The 25,116-nt window shown below is 39.4% G+C and overlaps 4 protein-coding genes across 4 annotated transcripts; 1 reads left to right on the forward strand and 3 right to left on the reverse strand.

The window, feature by feature from the left end:
* Window positions 1–1,685: 1,685 nt before the first annotated feature.
* On the forward strand, window positions 1,686–5,098 carry LOC125020135 (prostate stem cell antigen-like). The gene is made up of 3 exons (XM_047605416.1): window positions 1,686–1,960; window positions 2,946–3,065; window positions 4,281–5,098. The coding sequence occupies exons 1-3, from the start codon at window positions 1,909–1,911 to the stop codon at window positions 4,490–4,492; spliced, it is 384 nt and encodes a 127-aa protein (XP_047461372.1). The 5' UTR covers window positions 1,686–1,908; the 3' UTR covers window positions 4,493–5,098.
* A 670-nt stretch (window positions 5,099–5,768) lies between these two features.
* On the reverse strand, window positions 5,769–11,932 carry clic1 (chloride intracellular channel 1). Its single transcript, XM_047605204.1, has 7 exons — window positions 11,790–11,932; window positions 11,433–11,500; window positions 10,109–10,218; window positions 9,752–9,877; window positions 9,183–9,289; window positions 8,734–8,915; window positions 5,769–8,632 (listed from the first exon to the last, which is right to left on the reverse strand). Exons 2-7 carry the CDS (start codon window positions 11,472–11,474, stop codon window positions 8,471–8,473), a joined length of 729 nt encoding a protein of 242 aa, XP_047461160.1. The 5' UTR covers window positions 11,475–11,500; window positions 11,790–11,932; the 3' UTR covers window positions 5,769–8,470.
* A 5,008-nt stretch (window positions 11,933–16,940) lies between these two features.
* Window positions 16,941–20,059, reverse strand: LOC125019473 (lymphocyte antigen 6 complex locus protein G6d-like). Its single transcript, XM_047604244.1, has 3 exons — window positions 19,893–20,059; window positions 19,026–19,136; window positions 16,941–17,346 (listed from the first exon to the last, which is right to left on the reverse strand). The coding sequence occupies exons 1-3, from the start codon at window positions 19,942–19,944 to the stop codon at window positions 17,123–17,125; spliced, it is 387 nt and encodes a 128-aa protein (XP_047460200.1). The 5' UTR covers window positions 19,945–20,059; the 3' UTR covers window positions 16,941–17,122.
* Window positions 20,060–20,221: 162 nt separating this feature from the next.
* On the reverse strand, window positions 20,222–24,542 carry LOC125019474 (probable weak neurotoxin NNAM2I). Its single transcript, XM_047604247.1, has 4 exons — window positions 24,364–24,542; window positions 23,385–23,591; window positions 22,938–23,048; window positions 20,222–20,605 (listed from the first exon to the last, which is right to left on the reverse strand). The coding sequence occupies exons 2-4, from the start codon at window positions 23,437–23,439 to the stop codon at window positions 20,385–20,387; spliced, it is 387 nt and encodes a 128-aa protein (XP_047460203.1). The 5' UTR covers window positions 23,440–23,591; window positions 24,364–24,542; the 3' UTR covers window positions 20,222–20,384.
* Between the last annotated feature and the right edge of the window lie 574 nt (window positions 24,543–25,116).

Raw genomic sequence — 25,116 nt, forward strand, 5'->3', positions numbered from 1 at the left:
TTCTGCATAAATCATTCAACCCTGAAAAATGAAAGAAAAGAAATATTCTCAGGGAGTTTTTTTTTCTTTAGAAGCGGTTCATGGATTTGTAATTAATCAACTGGTAAACAGCTTATTCAGTCTGAGCTCAGGTGGCTCACTCCATCACAAGACTGCTGTCAGCAGACCGTCCTGCATGCTGCCCTCACGTCTCCTATTACGCCCTGAAGGATAATTCAGTTAAACTGGCTCGATCTCCAGCTTACTGAATCTCTGTCTCTGACACGCTGACGTCCCCTCTCCGTTCGTCTGCTGACTCTTTCTGCACGGTGCTGACTATGTCGGTGTCTCCATCTTTTCTCAACATCACTGCAAATACATCGTTTTATTTTGACTGACCCGGCACTAACCAAACTCAGTATTTCTCTATTACACCACATCATTATGAGAATTGTCAGCGGGTGGGATATAGGAAGCAGCAAGAGAACATTTTGTCCTCATAGATGATGTTAGAGGCAGGAAAAATGGATGAGTGGAACCATTTTAGCCAATGACTTTGACATTGGCTAAACTGCGATGGCTAGACGTCTGGGTCAGAGCACCTCTGAAGACTGGCGCTCTTGCGGGGTGTGTCCAGACCTGCAGTGGTCAGTACCAATTAAAAGTGGTCCAATAAATGAAAAGCAGTGAAACAGTAATAGGGTCATGGGAGGCCAAAACTCTCTGATGCCTTGAAGAGAAACTGTTGTAGCTCAGGACGCTAAAAAAGTTCATGCTGTTCCTGTTCGAAAGGGATGTGCTGGATACACCTTGCAGAACGTAAAGTATCTTGCATTTTGGCTGATCAAAGCAACAAAGCCATTATTAAAGGTGTTTTAATTATTTTTTTGTACAGACGTGAGGCTATAGGAAGCTTTCCATTCTGCAAATCTTCTTCAGCTTTGCAGAAAAAGCTGATGCAGGTTCTAAAAGAAAGGTTTCAGACCATTCACGAAAGTACCTACCGTGGCCATGTGAGCTTTATAATTTAACCACAAACCACTGGAAGAATGTGATATGGTCTGATGAATCGCATTTTCTATTACATCACAAGGATGGCTGCATGTTGCTTACCTGGGAAACACATGACACCTGGATGCACAGACAGTAGCACATCGTAGCACACCATGTACACGTACCTTTCATGGAAATTTTCAGAGGTCTAGTCCAATCTGATGGTTAAGGGGAAGCATACACAGGTGGTCACGATGTTATGGCTGATCGGTTGTAGATTTCGACATTATGCTTAAACAGTGTTTTAATCCTGGTTCATTTTGCAGCTTTGTTCACAAGTTGTAAGACTGACCAAAAAAAAAGCAACGTTTTGTCCTAAAAACTGTGACTTCATCAATATACATCCACATGTTTAGATCAAAACAAACACACCACTCCGCCTCATGTGTAATCATGAAGCTGTCAATCTTTCATGTGATTGAAACGCTTAAATTTGAACTGTAGCTTCTTATCTGTTGCATTACTTTGTGAATGCGCGGGTAAAGTTTTTAGTCAACGTTCGCTTCACTTCAACATGAACATAAACCTTCCTTTAGTCGGAGCCCATAACCATGTCAGCCGTTCACAATTACCTTAAATTAAATTAGTATTTTTAGGGAGGAGACCGTCCGAAGAGGAGAAGAGTAAGAAAAACTCAGGTGACCCGCGAGTGCTGATCATATAAATCACACTGAAGGAGACACCTTTTATCAGATCAATGGAAATACAGAGAGAGGTCAGCAAGAGACAAAGAGACATTTAATTTGGTAATGAGTTGTGGGACGCTCCAGATTAAGCAGTTAGAAGAACCCGGGAAGGGATTTCTTTAGTACGACCCAGCTTGAAAAGTTGCTCGACGGACTTTTGAGGACTTTCAAGGACTTTCAAGGAAGCGCTATGTCTCGTCCTCAGATTTTAGTTCTACTCCTGTGTTGTCTCCCTTTGGCAGGTACGTAAGAAGCTTTTAGTTTAATCAGATTTTAGAAAATGTTAAAAATTTTGCAAAGCTCCTAATTTTTTTTTTTTCCAATGTATTTTAGCGCCTTTTATTTATTTGCTTTAATGTTCCTTTCTGTTCAGACTGGACATTAAACAATGAGTTTCAAATACATGTGTGGCGAGCTTCAATAGTCTACCACAGATAGTTTAAGACATAATGATTATTTATCCCACCTATGGGAATTTTCCTTGTCACAGTAGCACATAATTAGGTAAGAAATATTTAGAAAAGACAATGTCAAATTTGAAAGAATGTACAAAATATACAAGAATATAACAGCACTCTGACATTCAGTATATACAGTGTGGGCTGGGAATTAAAGAAATGCAAAGAAAATTGGAATATAATATAACTGCTAAGATACTAAATGTGAATGGGGTCCAGTTGATTTGATTAGCTCAACTATTTGTCTTTACACATAATCCCGTGGTTGAGGAAAGGATCTATGAACAGGAGAGATTATTAAATGGGCAAATGTTCACCCACTGTTTCTTTTATTTATTTATTTATTTATTTTAATTATGGCAGTTTTGGTCCTCCATATCGCTAACCTTGTAAGACCGATGTGAATAATTATACTTCACTTTATTTAAAAATAGTTTATAATGTAACTGAGCGAGTATGGTGTGAATCTATAACAGGAAACCTCAACAGTTGTTGCTATCTCAACACCATCAATAAACAAGCGCTATTACTTTTTCCTAGAAGAACCAGTATCAGTGTTTATGTTGGCTGAAAGTAGCTGCAGCTCAGAAAATAATCTGATGTCATTTAGAAAGAATCTATTGTCTCTAAGAGCTAAATCAGCTGTAGAAATTCTGCTGCTACATTAAGATATAACATCAGCTTTTTAAACTCTTGTTGTTAGCCCTTAGAATTTGATGGTTCTTTATTGTCACTACATAATTTAATATTATGCCATCGTGTCCCTCAGCCCCTTTGTGCTGTTACACCTGTTTTTTTCCGGCCATCTCTCCTATGGATTGCATCAAGTATCGTCAGGAGTGTCCAGCTGGCCAGCAGTGTCTCTCAAGTGTGGCGACAGGAAGACGAGGTAAGATCCAGATCTGTGCGTGCGACAGGGTTTATTAAATTATTGAACCTGGCAAACAAAGCCCCGTTGTCCGAGAACAGTTTGCATGTATTCGCGTTGACTTAAATCTGTTATTTATAGATTCAAACTTTAAATTTAGAATCATTAATTGATTTTAAGGCCTACGCCCTCAGACAGATACCTTAATAGATTGCTTCTTTCAGAGTTAACCGCTATAAATAATGGTGCTGTTTGCAGACTGCACTCTCTCATGTCTGCTATGGGCACTGAAATAAAAGGCCGGGATCCTTTCTCTGTGTGAAAGCAAACAAAAGAATGAATCAGTGGATCAGACCTCAGTACCATCTCTCATCAGTCTGGTTCTCGGGACACTGCTGCCTGTTATGCCATCAAATTATGATCTAAAAATAATTCTCTGGGCTCCGAGGGAGGGGCAAAAACATTTGCTGTGTCTCACCAGAGGACAAAATACTGTTTCCAGTGTGAGCAGCATGCAGGAAGAACATCATCCGTCATGGGCGTGATTGAACCCTGACGTCAGGTGATAACTAAAAATATCAAGCAAAGATTTGGTCTTCAGTGAAAAAATATTTTAACTTTTCTACATCTGAGTTTTCAGATTTAAGTCCGGATATCAGTAAAATTAAACATGATTGGAAGGAAGATTTGACAGAAGGGTGTTCACATGGTTGTAGTCTGCAACCCCACCACAAGATGGCACTAAACCTACAACCCGGTTCTTTAAATAAAACCAGATTTAAAGCATAAAATATAAAATTATTCACCTGATTTTATGCTGTAGCATCATTTAAAAATATAAAGGTTCAATTCACTTCTTAAATAAAATAAATAAAGGGATTTGATTTGACTTGTAGTGGTGGAAAGAAACACAGTGAGGCTGAGTAGAGAGCATCATATAGGGCTTATTTTTGCTTTCCAAACTAAATGTAAGACCTTGTGAAGGGACTGCAGTGTCAAATAAAGTGAAAACACCTCTTTTATGAAATGAAATATCTAAGTATATCTAAATATAGCCTAAATATTTCAGCCTAAAATTAAGCACAAAAGCATTTTATAACCAACTAAAATAAATATGTGCAACAAAATTTAATATATTCTTCTGAGTTCAATGTTAATTTCGACTATTTAATACCAGCAGATAATGCAATATTTTAATTTTTTAATATTACATGCACGCGTTATCCTCTCTCAAAGGTGCTCTACAAATAACGATATACGAGAAGAGCTGCGCCATCAACTCCCAGTGTGGTCTGAGCGGACAGAAGTACACAACGGGCATCTACTTCAACTACACTAACACCTGCTGCAATACGGACCTGTGCAATGGGGCCGTGACGGTTGCTGCACTCAGCTGGAGAGGAGTGGCGCTCTGCCTCCTGCCTGCAATCACCCTCCTGCTGGGCTGAGCAGCAGAGGCCAAATCAAGAGAGACTGGAAAAAAAACAAGGGTTGTAACACAAGATTTAGAGAATTTCTGTTTTTGTGGAGAATTAACCAGGAACATGCCCCAAGAGGCCACTCAGCACATAACTCTGCTTTATGCTTTAATGAAGATAATTAATTTTTCAGCTTGATTTGTCACATTTTTGTCTTCCACAATAATCCTTATAGATGGAAAACTGCAATATACAAGTAAAATAATGTCAGAAGAAATAATTACGGGTTGGGGGAAAAAAAAAAGAAAAGAAATGCAATTTTTTTATTTTTTAACAGTGGCCGTACTAATAGACCCCTTCATGGCCTACGTCACTGTGACGTCATGATGTTAACTGGAGGCAAAACAGAGGGAAACTTGAGGCAAATACTGTCAAGTTCAACCATGAAAATGTCATCTTGCTGTATTTTTGGTACTAAAATCAAAACACTAACTGCCACTCGAAGACAACTTTGATTTGGCGATTAAAAGAAAGGATTGGAGTGAGACAATCAACAGATTAATGCATCAGTTTTAGCCTGGAAAACGTTAAAGGTTAGAATAAATCGTGACTGAAATGACATTACGTTAATCCTTATTTAGGGGGGTTCTTGTTACATGCTAATGCTAATGCTAACCGCGAACTAACGCAACATTAGTTGTGTGTTTCAGGGGTATTGAAGCAGAAGTTGTATTTACTACATTACCCTCCACAGTGGTTCCACTTACTACTTGTAATATCTTTGTTGGAGAGGCTTCACTTGATAAAGACAAACCAGACTTTGTCCCCTCTGTGTCCTCCTTTGGTCAAATCGTCCATCCAGGTAGTGGGACATCGGTGAATATAGTCCCCTCAGTCAGAGTCAACTTTTTAAAATAACACTCACGGTCTCAGGGTGTGGGTGCATTAGTATATTCACTAAAATATGCGCTTTCCTCGTCCATTCTTGCCAAAACAGTCCATTGAAATGTGCTAACAGCTGTTTACCGGCTACAGTGTTTGAGATGTGTTGCATCCAGTTAAGCCCCGCCCCTCAAAATACATCACTTTGTTTACAAACCGTGAAGGGGTCTATAAAAGTATGGAAAGGCCTTTTCAGTATTATGCTCGCCAATGGTGCTGTAGTCTATTAGCATATATTGACATTAACGTTTCCTGCTTCTGTTAGAGCAGAAATAGTTGGCATTCGTTTTCTACGGCTTCTTTGTGGACATTTCAACATGAGCACACCCGATAAGAGGTTAAAAAAAAATAAAAACACACCTGCCACCGAATGATTTATTGTCAAGTTATTTTATTAGACCAGTAATAAATGTGTCTTTTAAGTAGAAAATACATTTCAGCCGTGTTATTAGTTTGATTGTCTTTGATTGTCGATTTACTGATTTAGCTTCCACATCACCGTTTAGATCCTGTGGGCTTTTAAGTGCAGCTGCTTTTTACTACATGAATAAAAAAAACAAAGCTAAAGGCTAAAATATTTTGTAGGGAAATGCAAAGAGAAAAGCTCGATATGAGTTTAACAACAGTGAAGTGAAAAAGAAAATATGCAAACAAACGTTACATTTAATGAGTTTAATGTGTTAAATGGTCCCTGAAACTGTATCAAGTCCTACAGTTAAAAGTGAACAAAGGTTCTACAACAACACATTATCGCTGAAAATATTCAGACTCCTTCCCTTTGAAACATTGGTCCACTTCCAAAATTAAAGATAAAATCCACAATAATTCGGTCAAGTAAAAACATCATCATCAAGATTAAATTTCTGTAGAAAAACTTTGCTTACACACATTTTTTTCCCAACTCAGGATACAAGATTGTCTTTTTAAATCCCTTTAAATTGCACTTAGGTTTATTTTTTTAAAACATCCTTCACACTTATCTGTGAGACACAACAACAAGTCCTCAATAAATGCTAATTTGCACAATTACTTGCAGTAAAAACGAGTTCTTATTAGTTCCAGTTCCTCCCAATGAGTTCATTTCAAGTCACACAAAGTTCAGACTAAGACTTCCAGGCGTGGACAGTGAAGGGTCAGTCTTACATCTCTAAAGGCCTTTAAAGGATGGTAACAACACATTTTTAATGTCAACAAGTCCCGTGAAAACATCAACAAGTGTAAGGAATGATTTCAGAGCCAAGTCGATGCAAAGATTTAGTAGCAGAAAAGTCAAAGCTACTGAAAATAGTGACAATAAAAAAAGTTTAGTAGCAGTTTTGTAGTCACAACACACAATTTACAAAATATAACATTTTAAACTGATTTAATTCAACACAAAGGTACTGAGACTTAATGAATTTCAGTGGTATTGGTAACAGACTTCCACCTAATGAGGCTGTACTTGAGCTAAATGCTAATATGAACATGCTAACATGTAGCCGGAGAACCATTAGCCAACATCACCAACTTTATTTGGTGTGTTAGCACGTACATTGTACATGTGTGTTAGCATGTACATTTACCATCTAACATTTACCAATTAACATTAAAGACATTTCTTTTCGAGCCCAGACTCTAAATGTGTATTAATCCGCAGTTAAAAATAGGCCCCAATAAATGCACTGTTTACTCCTGATTGAGTTTACTGACGTCCCAGCTGGTCTGGGAAAATATTAAGCCTTTACTTTTTAATTCCTTCATTTATACCAATAAAAAGGCTATATGGTGTTTTGACCCGCTGAGGGCACAGACAGGTTAATGAAGTCTGGAGGTATTAAAAAAAAACAAAAAACTGCCTGTTTTCATGGGATTTGTTGACATTGAGGAAAATATAAAAGGATCCCGGCCTTACTCTTTAACGAACTATGAACCAGTTATAAGAGAGCCTATCGAAGCTATTTTCAGTTTAAACATTGCTCATGTTTACACTAAACTTCCTGCCTTTTAACCCCCCCCCCCCTCATGAATGCGACATAGCATAAGCCTTGGACATGCTGCAGGAGGAGGCTGATGGGAGAGCTTCATCTCTTCATCCACAGTCGCTTCAATGCACTCACAGCCTCCTTCCACACACGATGAGCAGAACTAAATACATTGTTGGCGTTGGGCCCTCACGGCGGATCACGCACAAGCTTGGTAATCTTGAATAATCCTTCACGCCTGCTATGGGAGCACAGAAAGAGGAAGCCCGGGTCTATTGAAACAGTTTCCTGTCTCTAACTGTTCTCAGCTCTCCCTCCTCACAGTGAGACCCCCTCCCTCTTTGAGGTGCACTATGAAGAATAAAACACTTAGAAAACTGTATTATTAACTGTAAAAGGCCTTGTTCCCTCAGAAATGAAAGAAAGGTTAATGTGAAAGCTGTTGTCATAACAGATAAATCACAAAAGACTCTTTGGCAGGCGAGTCGGCGCTGGTATGCAAATATCACTTCCTTAATCAGAAGAAATGAATGAGTTGAATCAGCCCCTATGTGGCTCGCAAGGTAAAAGCAGGCAGCTTCGTGTCTGTCAAAAACTCCCCAAGACATGACGAGGAAGAGTTGAACAAAGAAAAGCATCCGTGTCTCTACCGATAGTGAAACTGTACACAAAGCAAGGTGGCCATTAAAAAGGTGAAAACGTTCCTGCAAGCGACGCGATCGACGAGCCAACAGACGTTTCCTCATCTCCCCGTCAGCAAAACAAATTTGAACAGGGTTTAATGTGTTTGTTTTTTTTTATTGTGCATGTGTTTGTTTTTGCGTCAGACATCTGAGCTCATGGTTTTAATACCTAGTTTAAGGTGAAGAAAACTACAAACTACATGTGTGTAGTCTGAAAACACTGAATCAGGTCTTCAACATTATAAAAACATCAGATGTACTTTAAGAGAAACGTCTCGATCGTGTTGCTTGCAGAGAAACCGTACAAAAGTAAATTTTTAATCTGTGTTTGTGCTTTTGTTTGTCATTCTGCTCATATATGCATGATATATACCCCCCCCCCCCCCCACCCACCACCACCCCCTATCCCACCCATTCTCCTCCTACTTGAGAGCCTTAGCTACAGAGGAGTAGGCGATGTGGATCTCATCGTCGATCGGGCAGGTGGAGGAGAACTCCTCCCTGGCGTACGCTGCGTTCAGGTACCTCCAGAGGTTCGTCAGAGACTGAGGGATGTTGAAGTTTCTGTATTTCAAACACACCACCTGTGGGGAACAAAAGAAATAGTTGGAGAGGTGCGATCACAACCAAAACACAGAGACTCAACCACATCATGGCGCTCACGCTACTTTAAAACACCAGATACCTTCACAATGTGGAGCTTAGGCAGGAGGTTGCAGTCAGCCAGAGTCAGGTTTTGGCCGTCCAGGAAGGGGCGGGAAGAGGAAGTGACCTCATCAGCGCTATTCTCGTCAATCTCATCAGGAAGTGGGGAGCCGAGGTAGTCGTCCAGCTTCTTCAGGGCCTTCAGCAGGCCTTTCTCCAGATCTGAGCGCACGTGCGAGAACAATGTGTGATTAAAGCTGAAGGGGCAAATGTACAATTGCCAATTAACAGCAGAGCAACGGGATCAGAGCGCAGAGCGGCAGGTGGCCTCTTAACACTCAGACCATAATGTTATTAACGGACGCTCCCGGCTGGAATACACGGTAGCAGTAGACAAGAGCAGTTCTGCTGCGTCTGATGCAGGAAAACCACAAAAAAAACAGTCTGGCCTGAACAACGAGTTTCATTTAATTGTTAATGACTTCTTACTTTCATTGGCCTGAGGGTTTGAGTTCTTGACGTAAGCGGAGAACTTGGAGAAGAGGTCCATGCCGGCCGTGTTGGACTCTGGGTTACAAGCAGCCAGACGAGGATATCTACACAACGCAGACATCAATGATCAAAAAAAATTAAAAACTGATATGCATTAACTTTACAAACAAAGTCTGGATTAAAAACTGCAATAAATCTAAACAGAAGGAGGGATGGACACGTAGAGCTGCACTGACTTTCATGATGAGTCTATTTGTTGTCCGTTCCTCAAAACTTGCAAGGGTGTAACTTAGATTCACATGACATCACCGGCGGAAGGATATTTTAAAACGCATGGTGACGTCTTCTAAATTTACATTAAGGGCAGTTTATTTTGGTCTGATGAGGACGATAATCCAATTTGAAGACAGCGTGCATCTGTAATCCAGAGGACCGTTATTATCCAATGAACCATCAAAACATACAATTTTGAATCATATATGGAAAATAAAGCAGCACATCCAAACGTTTAAGAAGCTCAAATTCAACTCTAACAGAGAAAGTTATTAAAATAATTAAGCGGTTACTTTGGAGGGCACAGATTTTCCTCCAGGAACTCCTCGATCTTGTTGGTGTCGGTTTTCACCTCGCTGCCATACAACAGGAAGGGAGGCTGGGCCCCCGGTGCCAGGTCCTTCAAGATCTCTGGCTTCCTGTAGGTGGAAGGGAAAAAGTCAGAAAAGACAGGCGGCATGGAACGAGTGAGTCAGAATGCAGGAAGCGGATGGAAGAAAACGGGACAAAAACTGTGCGGAAAACCTATCAAATCACAGGAAATGACTCCTGGCAAAACACCTAATATCTGAGTGAAAGGCCTCAGTGCATTAAAAGAGGCTGATATTATTTGGTGTATCAACAAGAAGTACAAAGCTAAGGGTTTTCACCTCTTCATGTCCACGGTGGTGACGTCGAAGGTGACTCCTTTCAGCCACAGCACCATGAAGAGACGCTGGGAGAAAGGACAGTTGCCGATGCTCTGACCATCGCTTCCTGCCTGGGAAACAGCCACAGAGTCAAACTACTAAAATATTTTGAACAATTTCAGAAGATTCTACTTTCGCACAAACACACGTCAACAAACATGTTGAAATCTGCCTAAACACTAATGATATGGAGTTTATTATAACACATGAGCAATAAAAGCATCTACTTAAGGGAGTTTGCTCAACTTTCACAAGGTAATGAGGGCGATATCTGAATATTTCTGCAGATTTTTAATTATTTTTCTCTTATTTGGAAATTAAATAAAATATAAACAAAAAAAAGAGCTTTTCACACTGGAAACAAACCGCAGAGTCAGCACTAAGGATGTGCGTCACCATTCAATGAATGGGCGTTAAACTCTATGAAACCTCCTGCAGAGCTCCCTTTCATTCTCGAAAAACTCCACTGAGTTGAAGAAATTAGTTGATTTTTTTTCCCGTTTGTTTTGCAGAAACAGCAAAAGGCTGCAATGAATGATTATTCTTATTATTGTTTCCCCTTGAGAATAATTTGGATTATTACTTCTGCACATTTTTTATTGGCCTAATGTTTGATTTAAACGATGCAGCCTCTCATTCCTTCTTCTCGGCAGAGCCTGTAGGCTGCTCAGGAAATGATCACAGAAGTCACATTTCATGTAAATCACCAGGATTTCCTTCAGGATCGGCCCATTTGAAGCTGCAGAGTGTTAGTTAAACGCATATATAATGAAATAGGCTGAGCAAAAACCAGGGTTTAGAGAAGTTACAACAGCATCTTTCAACCCCGAAGAGGGGAAGAAAAAAAAAAGTGGAGGGTGGCGCACATGTTCATACAGAGGAATCATTATGTGTGGAGGAACTCATACTGGTTATATTAGAGCATGTTTTTGGCTCAAAGAAAATGGGATTAGCCAGCCCGGTCAACATACTAAATACAGATTATCTTAATGTGCATTTAATTAGATTATACTGGAGGTTATAAACCGGGTGAGTCAGCAGAGGTGGTCCGGCTGACTTGAATATTATGACTTTAAAGGTGACTTTGAATCCAGTTAAAAAAAAAGCGAGAGACGTCGATAAGTTATCAGATGGTAAACACACCTAGAATAAGGGAGAGACGTGATTAGAACAAGTTAAATAAACTCATGTCATATAATGTCGCCGCGCCTGCGTCGCTCTCTGGGCGTAATGCTGTTCTTTCCTCTCTCTTCTTTTTTTTTATCCTCCTCATTCAGTCGCTTACCTTCACAAAAAGCTCAACTCGGGGCTGATTAGCGTCGCTCATCTTGTCTTGATGCTGCACAAAACCCTCTGCAAAAGAAATGAGAACACGATTGTTTTAAAATAGAAGTGGAGAAAGGGGAAGAAACGGAGCACGATTACGCACAAACTTTTCTGAACGAAAAAAAGGAGGCGAGTATGAGACGCGGGGCAGCCAAGCCCATCATCTTCCGCTACAAATCCCGCTGACTAAAAGTGATAGATGACACACAGTAGCCGCCACACGAGCACAGGAAACGCGTCTCAACGCACATCTTTACGCGCTGGAAGCTCCTAAAGTTGAATTAGTTGGTGATTTAAAGTGCGCAAAGCCTCAAACCTCAAAGTGCTGAAAGTTGTCGCTGCCTCTTGGTGCTTTCTCCTCCCTGTTCTGCTCACTGCCTGCCTGCTACACACTCATCATCATCATCATCGTCGTCGTCATCATCGCAGTCTCTGCTGCTCGTCCATTTCCTGGTGGTGTGTGACGGGCTGAGCGCTCAGCGAATCAAAGTGGCGTTAAGGCCCAGAAGCGCGTAGGAAAGAAGAGAAAGAGAAGAAGGAGAAGAAGAAGTGAGATCATGAGGAGAGACACTTCAGTCACGTTGAAGCTCCTTTAGTTCAAAAAGAAACAAACCCTCTCTTAGTTTTAAAGAAATGCTTCTTTGTAGTCAGCAAACAGTTAAAACCTGTGGCTTAAATGGGACCCATAGTGGTGATTTTCCGTTGTCTATCCATCCCCTTTATTTAAACATAGCTGCTGTCTCTAGTGTACTCTGTTATATGACTGCAATAAATACATATAAAGTGTAAAGTGCATTAAAGGACACGTTCTGAGCACTTGCTAACTCTTGCACATGAACATTGCAGCATTTCTCTACTTGCTTAGAGCCTTGAGGTTTGTGTTCTCACTCATCCTGCTGAAAATAAGTACGTGTACGTGAGATGGGCTCCGCGACCCCTAGGGGACATGCGGAGGTACTGCAGGGAGTGGACCCCCATGTTAAAAAGCCCAACTTTACAGCATTATTAAACATGTTGTCCTCCATTAATTAATACCTCCATATTAAATCAGACAAACTTATCTTTATTAGCAGGATAAGTGCCCCAGTCTTTTAAAACTGCTGTAATTAAACATTTACTTAAAAACCCCACTCTTGACCCAGATGTTTTAGCCAGTTATAGGCCAATTTCCAACCTTCCTTTTATCCAAGAGCTGGTTGATCATTTAAACAGAAATGGTTTGTTTGAGGAGTTTCAGTCAGGTTTGAGAGCTCATCATAGTACAGAAACGGCTCTGGTTAAAGTTACCAACAATCTCCTCATGGCTTCAGACAGTGGACTTGTCCTGCTAGATCTCAGTGCTGCAATTGACACTATTGATCACAGTATTCTACTACAGAGACTTGAACGTGTGATCAAGATTACAGGAACTGCATTAGACTGGTTTGAATCATATCTGTCAGACAGATTCCAGTTTGTCCATGCAAACAACAATTCTTCTATATATAAGTAAGCTATGGAGTTCCTCAGGGTTCTGTGCTAGGACCAATATTATTCACATTATACATGCTTCCCTTAGGCAATATTATTAGAAAGCATGACATAAACTTCCATGCTATACAGATGATACCCAGCTATATATATCCATGAAACCAGATGAAACTAATGAGCATGCCTTAAAGACATAAAGGCTTGGATTACCTGTAATTTTCAACTTTTAAACTCAAACAAAACAGAAGTTATTGTATTTGGCCCTAATCATGTCAGAGATTCATTATCTAATCACCTGGTTTCGTTGGATGGTATTACCTTGGCCTCCAGTACTACTGTAAAAAACCTCGGTGTTATATTTGACCAGGATATGTCCTTTAATTCTCACATAAAGCAGGTGACCAGGACTGCTTTCTGTTACCTTCGTGATATCATCAAAATTAGGAACATCCTTTTTCAGAGTGATGTGGAAAAAATAGTTTATGCATTTGTGTCTTCTAGGCTGGATTACTGGATAATTAACTCATTACTGTCTGGCTGTCCAAGTAGCTCTTTAAAAAGTCTCCATTAGATTCAAAACGCTGAAGCCAAAGCACTGACAGGAATTAGCAAGCGAGATCATATTACTCCAGTTTTAGCTTCTCTTCATTGGCTCCCTTTAAAATCTAGAATTAATTTAAAATCCTCCTTCTTACATACAAGGCCCTGAAAGGCCTAGCTCCATCATATATGAAAGACCTCACAGTACCATATTGTCCCTACAGATCACTTCGATCTCAAAGTGCAGGCCTACCTGTGGTTCCTAGAGTTTCTAAAAGTAGAATGGGAGGTAGAGCCTTCAGCTATCAGGCTCCTCTCCTATGGAACCAGCTCCCAGTTTGGGTTTGGGAGGCAGACACAGTCTCTACGTTTAAGTTCAGGCTTAAGACCTTCCTTTTTGACAAAGCTTATAGTTAGGGCTGGACTTAACCATCCCTTAGCTATGCTGCTATAGGCTTAGGCTGCAGGGGGACGATGCACTGAGAACATGTCCTCTCCTCTTTCTTCTCTGGCTCCTGTCCTCTAATATGTTATCATTTTATTTTCCATCTCTTATCATTTATTTTCTTTTACTAACCGCTGTGTCTCACTCATCTGACCTGTGGAGTTCTAAGCTACATCTGCTGTCGTGGCCTAATTAACCAGCCCAGTCTTCATGGTCTGGAGTGCTTTGTATCAGACCTGTGGAGCTCCATGAACTACATCTGCCCCAGTCATCATGGCCTCCTCCAGTTGTCCACTCCTACCTAGATGAACAATTCTCCAACCTGCCCATAATTCCTGTTATACTCACAAACTGTCACAGATCATCAGCTATGTGTTATATTACTAGACCCTTCATGTTTCCTTCCGCTTGATGTATGGTATCTATGACAGAAGTTTGTTTATCTTATTTCTCCTGTTCTTCTTTTCTCTCTATCTTCTCTGTTTCTACCTGACTGGCCTTCAGCAGACGGGTCCCTCCATATGAGCTGGGTCCTACTAAAGGTTTCTTCCTGTTAAAAGTGAGTTTGCTTTCCCACCGTCGCCCTCGAGCTTGCTCTGGAGGGTGTAGGCCGGTTTTTGTAAAGCGTCTTGAGACAATTTGTATTGTTATCGCTATATAAATAAAATAAAATTGAATTGAATTGAACTGAATGTTTTACACCCTGGTTCAAAAAACGGTTTTGGTCTCAATGGTTTATTTCACTATTCATGACAACTGTACGGGGGATGAGTTTTTTTTTTTCTAACTCTTTCATTTAGTTTTAAGGATTAAAATTCTGCGTAATTAAGGGTGTTCCCGCTCTGAGTGACCGGCAGTAGCCTGAGCAAACTGGTAGCGGAGGGTTGGGAGGGGTGGGTCTCAACGTCCAACACGACCCCCTATGTCCATATTTGGACATAGTGGGTCTGTAGGATGTTGTGTTTGCTCCAAACATTGCAAATGTGTCACCATCCCAGCTCTTCCTTCTGTAAGTTAAAATGCAAACAGATGCCACCACTTCACCTTTCTTCACCTCACACATACTTCTTGACGTTGAGATGTTTTCCACTTGACTTCTGGGAGGTAGTGATGAGGATCTGAACACTGATTTGTAACTGATATGGACACAACAACTGACACAAAAAACAACTTTTTTGCTTCTTTTCCATATATTGGACTTGTCGTTTTGTTTTTAAAGTGACAGAAAATTTATATTTTTGTGCAGACACATGTTAAGATGTTTTGTTTGGTCTTAAATATTCAGTTTATTGTCAGGTGCGACAGATAAAAGCACCAGGCAGACATGAATAACGTTTATAGGGTTGTTTCTCTGAAAACGTCATGATAATTGCTATTATATGCAGTTTTGCAAGTTTTTCTTAGTCCAGTTTGCATCGTCTCTGATCAATTAAAAATTTGGTGCATGCCCTAGCTCATTAAGTCATTAAAGCTAATTTGACTGTGGTTTTGCATCTTCTTTCAAACCACTCAATTTCTGAGATAATTCTTCCTCTCATGGTGTCAATTTGAGTTGGTTTGCATCTTGCCAGTTTTGTTTTTCATCTTTTCATCTCTAATAGTGGTTTGGTTTCTATTTGTTGTCAGATGCATTAGAGGATTTATGGTGGTCTTTTTTTTTATTTTTATTTTTTTGCAATTTTTCAGCAAACATACAAAATGCCATTGCGCTTTATATACTGTATGTGTTCAGTTGACAGTATAACGCACTGTTGTAGTAAAATAAATCACCAGTAGAGTGAGACATTGAGCTGTCATAGATTTAAAATTATAGTCATGTAGAACTGGTCCTGGTCCCAAAGAGTAGAAGCTTTAATTGAAGTGTTCTGAGGGAGGTCTGGCTGTTTTTTTTTTTGTTTTTTTTTTTGTTGTTGTTTGTTTGTTTTTTTATTGCCCAGTGATCACGTAACACTTAAAGTAAAATCTTTAATCCAGATACAGTGTGTTTCCTGTCATGGACGCCCAAACTGGAATCTGGTTACCTCCTGCAGAGCTTGGACAACTTCCAGGGGATGGTTTGAGCATAGTTTAATCTTTTAAACCCAGCAAGAAGTTAAGTGTCCCCCTGTGAACTGCCTTCACTCACACATAGAAATAACAAAAACATATAATAAATGTGATAGCAGCTGATATGTTAAAGAAGAGAGAGAGAGAAAAAAAAAAGATTAGACTAATCTGCTGTGCCCCTGCTGCTCATACACTAGAGGGCATCCTTGATATCTAAATGACTCCCAGACACAGTGGTTACATGTGATCCATTAGATCATAAACAGTAGTCTGTCTGTAATAAGCCAGTGTAGCCAGCTCATCGTGTGAAAGAACAGGTTGTCCTTCCAAAACAGACCTGCGTGTTACAACAAGCACACTTACCCGGAGTCTGTGGGATGACATCATTCACACATGACTGATTGAGGTATTTTTAGCCCACAGATTACAGTGCAAGGCTTCAGTTTTCTAAATGACACAAGGCTAAATTAACCTGTTGACACCAATTACATGGTGACTTTGTTATTTCCCAAGGCTTCGTGAAACCAACCAGCTCTCTGTGAACTGTAAATATCAAACGTTTCTGTCAATAAGCAGCTAAAAGAAGGGAATAATATCTTAGAGTAACCTTGAAATGTGAACTTTAAATCACGTAAAGTAATGGTTATTTTCACACTTGTAGTCCTCCTGTAATCAATTAATACATTAATGTTGGTGGTGTATTTCCCTTTTTGCTAATACCAGATATTTCTCTGTCAAAAAAAAAACATTTTAGTTTCACACAGATCTGTTTTGAATCTCCAGGTATTAAAAAAAATATGATAAAATGTTAAAATATTTGCTTACATATTTCATTTGTTGGCTTAAGATTAGTCCTGCATAAATGTACACATGGTCTGAAATGCTGGATTTTACTCAAGAAAACAAAACAATATATACCTGCTGCAAATCTGACTGAATTCAAATTAAAATAAATTCTGAAGGCAGTTTTTTTTTTAAGTCATTTATTTATTTTAAGATGACAAACGATGCTAAAATTGATACTGTTGATTGATTAATTAATTTCAATGTGAGTAAGAGACATCACAAAATGTTGATTAGTTTAAGAATCAGTGCAGAAAGTGGAGTTAAAATCCTCTTGGGGGGGAAATGAGGCCGCTCACATGGTGCTAAAACTCCGAGAAGCCCCAGACAGAGGACAAGAGGGCGGCGCAGAGGGCCACGGCCAGAGGGAGCTGAACGGAGGTGGCCCCGTTACACAAGTCGGTTTCGCAACACCTGAAGTCGCTGGTGTAGCTAGCGCCCAAGATGGAACTAGTCACCGTACGGTTGCACAGGTTTCTGTTCAGGCAGCCGCGGGTGTGCAGGGAAATGGTCCCCGTAACGTTGAACTCTGAAAACAGACAATGAAGAAAATGGTTTCAGTTTAATGAATGCATGGCAGAGATGACAGAGCCGCGCTATCCCACAGACGGCTCCGTTTCTCTTCTTCTTCTTCTTCTTCTACGCCCGGCTTTCTTGGAAGTGTTTGTTCCGGGTTCACACGCCAGCGGTGGTTGAGCATGCGCACAAGCATTATCCGATGAAAACTCCGATTCCAATCGCATTACCTGGGTCTCTCAGCCGGACAAGACGACACCAATTTTAATCGGAGTAACGTGTTTACATGCACTTTAGTTCTCCTGATATAGTCCGATTAAGGCAATAATTTTTTTTTTTTTTTTTCACGTGCATGTAAACGCACTGAATGTCTGATAATGGACTCCTCAATGGGAATTATTGTTCAGTTGTTATTCTGTTTATAACCGTTTATTGAACGGGAAGGTGTGTCCTGGTAGTGTACCTTGAGTTTTTTTAACCTAACTGGATCAACTTGCTAGTCAGCTCCTGGGTAAAAAAAAAGAGGGTGCTGGGTAGATGCTAATCTCTTATCACTGAAATCTAATCTCAACTCATCTTCTACTTCTACTTAGGGTCACTGGGGTTGCTGGAGGCTTTCCCATCAGGCGAGAGGTGGGGTGCACCCTGGACACTCACACAGTGAGTTTAGGGTCACCAATTAACCTAATGAGCAGAGAAAACTCTGAGAAAACCCACGCAGACACGCAGAACATGAAAAGGTCCAAGTCTGGAAAGCGTCAGTCCTAACCACAGATCCACTGTAACGCCCATGACTGAGATCAGTGCTCAGAAAGCTACCTGAGATGTGCTCTGTGTTCATTTGAGTAAGCACAACCAATACTGTAACAGCATTAAAACCGCCAAACCACAGCGTTTCCTCTTACAGTTTAAAAGAGGTTTGTGCAGCCTGACGACATGCTTCAATAAACCTCTGGCAGTTACACATTTTCTCTGAAGAGAAATGGTTGTGGCACGGCATTTCCTCACAAGGCCATCCGTGCTCAGCCGTGTTACTCAGAGTTCTGCGGGCTTGTTTTATATTTGTTTGTTTTGTATGTCAAGCACCGTGGGTTGCAGTTCATTTGTATGAAAGGTGCCATATAAATGAAGTTTGATTTGATTTGAGTAATATTTGCCTGTGTTAAGTGGCCGTAACGTCCACAGCTACATTTACCGTTCACTACAAACAATGGCGGTTCTAGCTTGAATGCAGCTGCCAATTATCCACACAAGCCGTGACATGACAGATAACCAATTAAAAAAAAAAAAAAAAAAAAAATGCTCAGCGGTACTTTCATCTGCACGCACTGATACCCATGTTTTTCTGTTATTATTATTATTATTATTGTTATTTCCTTCAGTCAATTCGTTGCCCAGTGACAGACAGCTCAAATCTCCATTCATCAGCCCAAATAACGCCGGTCGAGGGCCCTGGCTGGGATGAAATTTTATTTTATTTTATTTTTTTTGCTTCCTTATACCTAAAAAATGCCCTACAAAACTGCCACCCCGGGTGGCTGCCCACATTGCACCATACCGAGAACCATACACACGAAATATTCACTTTCACGGTCATTCTGAGACTGTTGCAAGCATCTATCCACCTCTACATTCACACATTCCCTCACTTTCGTACTTCACTTAACAATGTTAAATTGATTGCTTTCTTACGGGCATCTCCCCTGTAGCAGCTCTCTGTTTGATTGTTGCAGCTGACGTCACTTTGAAACAGGCATGACCCAAGTACACCGATGGTACACTCGCGGCAGGTCAGGCATTGAGCTGTTCAGTGAGAAGAAATAAAAGACAGATCAGGTGGCAGAACAAACAGATGGATGGACGGATGTTACTGTGTCTGTAAAATACATTTAAGGGACTAAAAAGTAGTGAAATGTTTCTGAAATGCAGTCAAAGTATTAAGTGGCATCAAATAACGGGCAAGCACAAACATTCAAAGAAGTCAAGTACAAATACCTAAAAAATAAATACCTGTGTATTATGCCTTAATATTTTCCTCTTTTACTATGTTCTTAAGCAGGATTACTGTCTTCACAGGTATTATACTGTAGACTTACAATTTGAATAAGTCTGGAAAATACAATTGAACAGGTATCTGAAGCTTCATTTCAATAAAAGACTTGGACCTGAACCAAAATTCAGATTACTCAATGGCTCATCTTGGGTTGTCCCAAGTAATGAGCAGCGACATTAGTCACAATAAACCGTTGCTCTGCACTGTAAGACAAATACAAGAAAACCACTATTTTAGGACCAAATGATCAACATATGGTTAAATATGAAAGATTTGAGCACGACAGCCTTTATTTTTTTTTTATTTTGCTGGATAATTCTTATTTTTATTTTATTTTAATCTAACCTTATTTTATCTTTCTTCTGTTTTTTGAGTGTTTCTTTTATGTGCAACAAAGTTGCTGTGACAAAGTAATTTCATTAAAGTCTGTCTAAGTCTAAGTCATTTACGTTTTTTCTTGGTTTTATTTTTTTAAATCAGCACTCCAATTGTTTTTATTCACTCACCTGCTGCAATAGCGGCGCTCAGGACGATCACTGCTTTCCAAAAGTTGTTCATTGTTCTCGCAGCTATTATTAAAGGTCTATTGAACCGTTTGAAAACAGATTACTGAAAAGGTCTTTATACCTCTCTCAATCAAGTGTGACTGCCAGGAGACACTGGCAGAGATTTTAAGTACTTGAAGAAGCAACATGCAAGAATGAGGTTCGTCCAGTTTGTTTGTGTTTCCGCGACATAACAAGGAAGTCTACTCATTTGCAACTTATGGGAAAGTTATAGGAAAGTAAAATTCTGATCAGTCTGAACAACTTTTACTATTTGCCCAACAGATTTCACACAGTTAAAGACACCTTTAATGATTAAACCATTATTGTATACATTGTGTCTACACTCTCTGAAAACCCCACATTTATGCACTACAAGACATTACAGTTGAATGTAATTCTTTAATTACAGAAGGTTGATTAAGATTTTTCCATGTTGTTTTTTTTTTTTTTTCAAAAAGCCCATGGGGTACAAGACGCTATTATGGCGGCTCCCAGTGCAGCTGTGAGAGGCAGCTGGACAGATGTGGCTCCGTTACAGCGGTCAGTGGAGCAGCAGGTCCTGGTGATGGTGTATCCGGCCGTCAGGAGGCTCCCAGTTTCCGTCTTGTTGCACTGAGACGAAGCCAGGCAGCCTCGAGAATTCATGGTCATCAAGCTACTGACGTTGAACGCTGAGAGGGAACAAGGAAAAAAAAAAAGAAAAATGCTTTAAAAGTGTCTAAAATAAAGCAGAATGATGTTAAAAATTACTAGATGAATCTAGGTTGTGTAATTATTTGAAGAGGGAACTAAGTTCTGCTACGAAACCTTGTATAATAATTAGTGAAATGATGTGAACTTATTGTGTATATGTAATAATAAACCACTCTGCTACTGAAATTTCAAACTTCAAACTAGAGTCACATGTGTTACTGTGAAATATAAATACAGTTGGGAAATTTAAGTAGCAGAGACAATGCACCAATTGTCTGAAATAATAAGGAAGTATAAAGTTCCATGTGTGGAAACCCCCCCCATCACCAGGATCTAATGGCCTGTGAGAGTTTACCAAAAGGATCTGACTCAAGTGTCAAGAAAAATGTTAAATACATTTTTAAATTTTATGATAGATTTTACGATTATAGACGCACCGATGGAAAATACCTCTACTTGAATAATCTTTCATCCTTGGATTACTGCTGATGCATTCGTCTGTGAGCTTTTTCAAATTCACTCTTTCTGTTGACTTAGACTGCTTTGTGCCGAGTTAAAGCAAACATTAAAGCAACAACAGCTAAAAGTGTTGAGGCGCAGCAGACTCTCCGGCTAACACAGTGACGTATAGAGAAACAGCGAACCTGTTTCTTGAGTGAGTTATTCGACTGGATTACTGTGTTTAACCCTGCTTCCTGTTTCCTTCCACTCTTATTTCGTGGAAAGCTAAACTTATAGTTAGCCCGATAGAAATGCACTTAGCCAATAGATACCGCAGTAGTATCGGTCCAGGTATCAGGAAGAGAAAAAAAAAGAGTGTACGTTCACGTGTCCCTCTCAGATGTGACCCTAAATTTCACTAAATAAATTATATTCTTTATTTCTGTTGAAACAAGAATTCAAACTCATTCATAAATTATATAATGTGACGTTTTTTTTTTGGTTGTTGTTTTTTTTTTTTAACTTAAAGTGTTGTTATATATTTATATTTATAATAAAGCACCTCGTCGGTCCATTCGATTGTTCATAGCCTGAGGGAGCTAAAATTCCAGTTATGGTTTTGAAACAGTGCTGCATTGACGGGAGTCATTAAATCAGCTGATCCCAGTGAGTCAGCTTTGTGGTTTGGGAGCCTCTGGCTAATTGTTGAATTTACTTGCAAGATGTTTTTTTTTTTTTTTTTTTTTTGTGAAAAGATCACCTGTAATTTTGTTCTAAAAGCTTTTATTTTGAAAAAATAAGCAGCGGTTGCTCGCAATGTAAAGTAGATGATGTGAATGGTAAAGACCTCGACACATGAACAATGCAACCCTGCTAGAAGATGACTAAAGAGTCTTTTTTTTTAATTTATTTTTGTTTGTCTGTAACTAGTTTATTCATTTAATTAATTTCTCTTTGTTGTTTATTTACTTCTTTAATTCTTATCAGCAAGTAACCGACATACTTGATTTTTGCTCTTTTCTTTTCTCTTCAGTATGTCTCTGACCCTACATCCAGTCTGTATGAACAGAAACCACTGATTCATGTTGTATTTCAGTTTTCACTGTTTGATACAGGCACAAAATCTATTTTTTTAAAAAAAGTCAATTCAAATACCACAGATGTCGCACACGGTATATGCAGTTGTATATAAATCACAGACGCTACACCAGTACATTCACAGCAGTATCTAATGTCCCAGTTATTTTAGGTATTTTCAGTTTGTTCCTCATACTCATACTCTAATATTCAAAGTACAGTAGGAGGGAGTATGTTTTTTTTTTTATATCAGTAGCACGTACATGTCATTCTCCTGCCTGGCTACTGGCCTAAACTTCATGACACAATGGAAATAAGTCATGTGACTTCAAAGCTTCACCCTGATGGATTTTAGTATTGTGTGCACATTGTGTATCGCGTTTTCTTAAATGTATCAAATAAAATCAATCAATCTAAATATAAATAGACAGATTTTGTTCTTTGTTTTTTAAATTTCGTTTTAGATTCAAAATCCACTTTTGTGTGATTTATTTATTACTGACTCCCTGTTCTGCTTTGTCACCTTTGTATTGACCCTCCTATGAGGGATCAGTAAAAGTACACTGTATCTTATGATCAGGGTATAGAGGAGAAACTCCTTGAGCCTCTAGGCGTGTTTGACGTCCGGTTGACGCCTCAGTCTGATCCTTCAGGGCAGGTTTTTCATGTTCAGCCGTCTGACGTACTCAGTGATATCAGAAGGAGTTCATAATCTCCGGAGAAACACATGTTTCCTCACACCTTTCTCCGTTTGTATTGACTCAAGAGGAGAGGCGATTAAGAGTTACTCACCCAGTTTCCCCCAGTAGCAGTTGGGCTGAGAGTCGCGGCAGACCTCAGTCGAGCCGAAGAAGCATTTACCTGCGATATTCATTTTGCAGGTGTCACAGGTCAAAGACTCACCTGTGGACCACGTTTAGAGAGAGAACAAGAAAATGAAGTTACAGCCAGAGTCTTAATTTTTCTCCTCACCGCAGTCGATTTTGGATAACGGCAAAATAAAAATAGCTTCTGTATAACAGATTTTCTGGTGCAATAACAGTGAACAGGAAGTGTTCGTCTTTGGATTGTACTAAAACAGCAACACTTAACCACAGAGAGAATGAGCTTATATTGTTGCTAAATCTCAATTTTTTCCAGAAATTATATAAACCCAGTCCATTGTAGGGCTGCTAACTGAAAAAAGACGTTTTTTTTGAGAAAGCTATTATATTTATTTTGTTGCTTGGAGCATCTTACCTGTAGCAAACACCATTGCCGTCAACGCTGCGCAGATCAATGGAATATTTTTCATCTTGGTTTTACACTGATGTGTGTTTTAATCTAGAAAAGTCAAATGAGAAGATCCCAAAGAGGCGTCCAGACGAGGGTCCGCAGAGGATTTCAAATGAGATGCATTAAGTCTGCGCAGCTGCTTTTATATCAGAGATGTACCATCAGGGTTTTCTGCTGGTCAGTAAATAAACAACCAACACAACAATTTGGACACGTTGAATGCAGATGTTACAAAAGTGAGGGTTGTTTGAAAAGAGTTAAGTCTGAAGAGAAAAACAGATGATTAATGATGTGTCTTTTGAACCTTTGTGAACTTGTGGTTTGTTAAAACCACCCCCATGACATACTTCAAAGCCATCTGATTGCATTAGAGGACAACATTAATAACAGTGTGACTATGATTTCATTATTAAAGGAAAGGAGGGTTACTCCCTACATTCTTACGGCATGGACAAATAAAATGAGTTCTTGCTTCACCCTGGAGACACAACATACAAGACAGTTTAAATAAAAACATAAAAATGAGAGTTAATCATGGAAGTAAAGCAGTGAGCTCAGTGAAAAAGATCTGTTTATTTGGCAATTATCTTAGCACACGGGCTGGGTTTAAGAGGAACAGCTACACAGGTTTTATCAATAATAATAATAAAAAAAAACAACTACTAGCATCTCTAAAATCTCTCTGTGCACACAAAAAAAACACCATAAAAGATAACAATTAACATTGTACCCCTTGTTTATCTTTATGCTAAGCTAAAAGACGCTAAATTAAGATGAGCTAGGTTAGCAAGCATGCTAACAGCGAAGTGACGTCTTTTCTACTAGCACGTGGCATTTATTGATAATTGTTTCCAGAAGTGTATTTGTATTCGAGTCCACGGTTGTACACAACATCAAGGGAGTAGTTTTAATAGTTTGGGGAAATATGTAGTTTCTTACTGACCTGTACATGAGGAGACTGTTCCCATACAACTAATCAACTGGCCATTTAGCTTAGCTTAGCTTAGCTCAGCTTAGCTTAAAGACTGGAAACTCGCTCGCTCAGTTCTGTCTAACGGTAACTAAACTCAATCAATCAGACAATTACGTAACACAAAATGCTTTACACGGACAAAGCAGTGCTCTCAGTTCCCACATTTATTCTTTTCTAGTCTGTATCCTAAGCCAGGTGTGATTCTAAGGCCAGAGCTTTAGCAGCGCTTTAATGTCAAACTACTGTGTCACAAAGAACAACAAAAAGAAAATATATATTTTTCTCTTCAAGTCTTAATTTTAGGGGTGCTGTAACAAAGTTTAGGGATGCTTCAGACCCTGGGCTAGACACACCTGTGTGCCTATGTGCTAAGCTAACTGTTAGCTGTCATATGTATCATCACTTATTCCAAATAAACACACCAAGACATGAACAACTGTCGTAATTAGCAGTTTAGTTTCATTTAAACCAACGTTAAAAAATTAAGCCAATACTCCATTTTCGCGTTTGAAAGGGTAATTTAGTCACATGATCTTACTATGACATCGTCTTTCTAGATATTGTAATAGTAGTAATATAATATATGTATACAAATGTGATTGTAACCTTACATGATGTTTCACACTGAGTCATATGAAACTAACGTTTGTGTCCCTCCTTACATGCACTCACACATTGTCCATCTTTGTATACTCATATACTCTCTCACTGGCTAACTTTTAT

This window comes from Mugil cephalus, chromosome 14 (assembly GCF_022458985.1).
Source record: "Mugil cephalus isolate CIBA_MC_2020 chromosome 14, CIBA_Mcephalus_1.1, whole genome shotgun sequence".
In the NCBI taxonomy this organism is placed as follows: Eukaryota; Metazoa; Chordata; class Actinopteri; order Mugiliformes; family Mugilidae; genus Mugil; species Mugil cephalus.